The 4,608-nt window shown below is 41.4% G+C and overlaps 1 protein-coding gene and 1 pseudogene across 1 annotated transcript; one reads left to right on the plus strand and one right to left on the minus strand.

Annotated features, from left to right (window-relative positions):
• Positions 1 to 309: 309 nt before the first annotated feature.
• LOC142443256 (elongation factor 1-alpha 1 pseudogene) lies at positions 310 to 1,609 on the minus strand (annotated as a pseudogene).
• A 975-nt stretch (positions 1,610 to 2,584) lies between these two features.
• On the plus strand, positions 2,585 to 3,943 carry NPY5R (neuropeptide Y receptor Y5). Its single transcript, XM_075544693.1, has one exon. The coding sequence runs from the start codon at positions 2,585 to 2,587 to the stop codon at positions 3,941 to 3,943; it is 1,359 nt and encodes a 452-aa protein (XP_075400808.1).
• Positions 3,944 to 4,608: the final 665 nt, after the last annotated feature.

Below are 4,608 nucleotides of genomic sequence, written 5' to 3' on the forward strand. Positions count from 1 at the left end.
AAAATGATGATGGCAACAAATGTACAAATGTGCTCGACACAATGGATTTACGTATGGATTGTGATAAGAGTTGTATGAGCCCCCAATAAAATGATTAAAAATAAAGTGAAAAGCAACCAATAACTCAAAATTGCCACACACGAAAAGAAACATATGGTCCACAAACATTCCTTTCCTCCTGAAAGTTTTACGATACAGTTTTATCATTAACCAGACTTTTACAGTTAAACTTAAATAGTCAATAGAGACAAACAATTCAGTTCTTCCAACACTGAGTAAGACAAGAGTGACAGATGTTTGGGGCAATATTCATTTAGCCTTCTGAGCCTTCTGGCCACACTAGGAACCTTTGCCAGCCTTCTTGTCCACTACCTTGATGACAGTCACAGCAACTGTTTGTCTCATGTGAACAGCAAAACAGCCACGAGAAGCTCTGCACACACGTGGGCTTGCCAGGTACCAGGCCAACAATGGAAGCATCACCAGATCTCCAGAATTTGGGGATATCGTCCAGCTTCTTGCCAGAATGGTGATCAATCTTCTCTGTGTGCTCAGCACTCTTGCAATCAATGTGAACAGTGTGACAGTCCAGCACAGGTGTGTATCCAGCACTGGTTTGGCCTGGGTGGTTCAGGATGATCACCTGAGCGGTGAAGCCAGCTGCTTCCATTGGTGGGTCACTTTTGCCGTCACCAGCTACATTGGCATGGCAAACATCTTTGACAGGGATGTTCTTGGCATTGAAGCCTACTTGTCCCCAAGTAGAGCTTCGATCAAAGCTTCATGGTGCATTTCAGCAGACTTCATTTCTGTGGTAACGTTGACTGGAGCAAAGGTGACCACGCCAAGCTTCAGAACACTGGTTTCCACTCTGTCCACAGGGAGAATACCAATCCTGCAAATTTTGTAGAAATCGTCGAGAGTCAGGTGCAGGGGCTTGTCAGTTGGGTGAGTTGGTGGCAGGCTGCAACCCTGGGCGTCAAGCAGTGTAGTTTCACTGGCAATGCCATCCTTATGGGTGAGCTTCCATGCCTTGAACCAAGGCCTGGTAGCAGTCGGCTCCAGCACATTGTCACCATTCCAACCAGAAATGGGCACAAAGGCTACTGTGTCAGGGTTGTGGCCAATGTTCTTAATGTAGGTTCTGACTTCCTTAACAATTTCCTCTTATTTCTTCTGGCTGTAGGGTGGTTCAGTAGAATCCATTTTGTTAACACCAACAATGAGCTGTTTGACACCCAGTGTGTAAGCCAGAAGGGCATGCTCACAGCTCTGCCCATTCTTGGAGGCACCAGCTTCGAATTCACCAATACCATCAGCAACAGTCAGCCTGTGATGTTCCTGTAATCATGTTTTCAATTGAGTCTCTATGTCCAGGAGCACCAATGAGGGCCACATATTATTTGCTGGCCTCAAATTCCCACAGGGAGATGTCAATAGTGATGTCATGCTCACATTCCATTTTCAGCTTCTCCAAGACCCTCGCAGACTTGAAGGAGCCCTTCCCCGTCTCGGCAGCTTCCTTCTCACAGTTTTCAGTGGTTCTTTTGTCGATGTCCCCGCATTTGTAGATCAGATGACCAGTTGTGGTGGACTTGCCAGCATCGACGTGTCCAAAGTTGAGTGCCTCCTATATATTGCTAGATCGTGAAAGAGGGTTTCTATACTTGAGGAGCTTACAATTGAATGATGCATGAACTATGAAATATTTAGGTTATTGAGTTTTTTGTTTAAATTTTTCCTTTTCCACATATTCTTGTGGATACGAAGGTAAGGAATTCTATTTGTAAATAAGTAAGGAGGATTGGTATGCACTAGAGCTGCAATGCAAAGCAGGGGTGACACATATAATTAGACAACTATAAAGCGAGTTCTCTAGGGATTCTAAAGCATGTAGGTCTTCTCCAGCTGAGTAGAGCAGGTGACTTCTTAATTTGGCCTTGATTCGGGAAGGAAAGAAAGCTTAAGAAATCTTTAGGGCTGGATTCAGAGTCCAGAATGCTCACCATTACACCATGGGACCTCCTCCCTGGGTGATGGACAATAGAGAAGTGGGCGAGGGGAGACATCGGACAGTGTAACATATGACAAAATAATAATAATTTATGGATGATGAAGGGTTCATGAGGGAGGGGGGAAAATGAGGAGCCGATATTAAGGGCTCAAGTAGAAGGCAAATGTTTTGAGAATGATGAAGGCAACAAATGTATAAATGTGCTTGACATAATGGATGGATGTATGGATTGTGATAAGAATTGTATGAGCCGCGAATAAAATTATTTTTTAAAATAGAAATGTTTAGGGCAAGACCACATGATAAATTAGAATAAGCCGTTGCAAGTAGAAATCTTAAAGTTCTTATTAACATTCTCCTTCTTGTCTTACATTATTTCTTGTATACATTGTAAAATAATAAGGTCTGTTACTTTAACACAATGTCACTGCAGAAATGACGGACGTGCTTTGATTGTTACTGGCTGATATTGGCACACTATGTGGGACAATTAAAGACCTGGCATAACTTTCTTAGGAGTCTTAGTATGGTCATGGGAGCAATCATGTGGTTTTCTCAAGTTGCTCACCAATGTCTTTTTTTCATTTCAAGCAGGCCTGTAATATGGATTATGATAACACGACACATACTGCAGAGAACAATACTGCCGCCACTCGGAATCCTGGTTTTCCACTGTGGGACGACTATAAAAGCAGTGTAGATGACTTTCAGTACTTTCTGATTGGACTCTATACATTTGTAAGTCTCCTTGGTTTTATGGGAAACCTTCTTATTTTAATGGCTCTCATTAGAAAGCGTAATCAGACGACTATCGTGAACTTCCTCATAGGCAACCTGGCCTTCTCTGATATCTTGATTGTGCTGTTCTGCTCGCCATTCACGTTAACATCTATCTTGCTGGACCGCTGGATGTTTGGTAAAGTCATGTGCCATATAATGCCTTTCCTTCAGTGTGTTTCGGTTCTGGTTTCAACTTTGATTTTAATATCGATTGCCATTGTCAGGTATCACATGATAAAGCACCCTGTATCTAATAGTTTAACAGCGAATCATGGCTACTTCTTGATAGCCACCGTCTGGACACTAGGCTTTGCGATCTGCTCCCCCCTGCCAGTGTTCCACAGTCTCGTAGGCCTTCAGGAAACGTTTGGCTCAGAGTCCCTAAGCAGCAAGTATTTATGTGTTGAGTCATGGCCATCTGATTCATACCGAATTGCTTTTACGATCTCGTTGTTGCTGGTTCAATATGTTTTGCCCTTAGTTTGTCTAACTGTAAGTCACACCAGTGTCTGTAGAAGCATAAGCTGTGGGTTGTCTAGTAATGAACACAGGCTACAAGAAAAGGAGATGGTCAACCTAACTCTCCATCCATCCAAAAAGAGCGGGCCTCCAGCGAGCCACTCCCGCAGCCACAAATGGAGTTACTCGTTCATCAGAAAACACAGAAGAAGATACAGCAAGAAGACAGCATGTGTGCTACCTGCCCCAGCGAGACCTTCTCGAGACCACCATTTACAAGTGCTTCCAGAAAACCCTGGCTCTGTACGAAGCCACTCTTCTTCCTCCAGGAAGTTCATACCAGGTGTCCCTACCTGCTTTGAGATGAAACCTGAAGAACCCTCAGACACTCCTGAAATGAGAGTCAGTCGTTCCGTCACACGAATAAAAAAAAGATCTCGAAGTGTGTTTTACAGACTCACCATTCTGATATTAGTGTTTGCGGTGAGTTGGATGCCACTGCACCTTTTCCACGTGGTAACTGATTTCAACGATAATCTTATTTCCAACAGGCATTTCAAGTTGGTGTATTGTGTTTGCCATTTGTTAGGAATGATGTCCTGTTGTCTCAATCCAATTCTATATGGCTTTCTGAATAATGGAATCAAAGCTGATTTGATGTCCCTTATACACTGTCTTCAGATGCCATAATTTTCAATGTTTATCAAGCAAAGAACAAAAGCGAAGAGCCTCTGAAATGTATTCAGAATAACTGTGTATGTATAATGAAAAGAAATGTTGTTAACATGTGTAATTTAATTTATGCATAAAAGGGAAATGATTTACATTTGAATGTATCAATTCATAATATATGGGAACTAATTTTAATCTGTTACATCAGGAATCCAGTTAGTTGTATAGAGTCAAGGTCAATCCAATTTCTAATTTCATTTTAAAAGGTAGTTATAGTATTTTAATTTTATCTGTACCTTGTAAACAGTTCAATTTCAACGTTTAAAATAAAGGTTCTTTTTAAACCAACACAATAGTTTTGGCCACAAATGAAATAAGAACATAGATTTTCTTAAGGAACGATTAATTTCAAAGTGTAGGAATATCTATCATTGTATTGTTTCCTTTTGTTTCACGAGTTTCTTGACATTTCCTGAAAATACAGAAAGCCTTTACTGCATCCATCAAACCGTAGCTAAAAGATGAATGAACGTCTGCCCCAGTCACTACTAGAATTTTAAGCCCTGGGGGCATGCTTGGAAATCCTGAAAACAACTGCTTATCTCCTACAATTATAGTACATAATGACCAAATTGTCAGATTACCCCTACATCCTAGTAATATAACAATTAATTTGTCAAATA

This window comes from Tenrec ecaudatus, chromosome 3 (assembly GCF_050624435.1).
Source record: "Tenrec ecaudatus isolate mTenEca1 chromosome 3, mTenEca1.hap1, whole genome shotgun sequence".
Taxonomy (NCBI): domain Eukaryota; kingdom Metazoa; phylum Chordata; class Mammalia; order Afrosoricida; family Tenrecidae; genus Tenrec; species Tenrec ecaudatus.

What these genes read in the sequence shown, in the direction of transcription:
- NPY5R (XM_075544693.1), top strand. Translation starts at nt 2,585, where the DNA reads ATGTCTTTTTTTCATTTCAAGCAGGCCTGTAATATGGATTATGATAAC.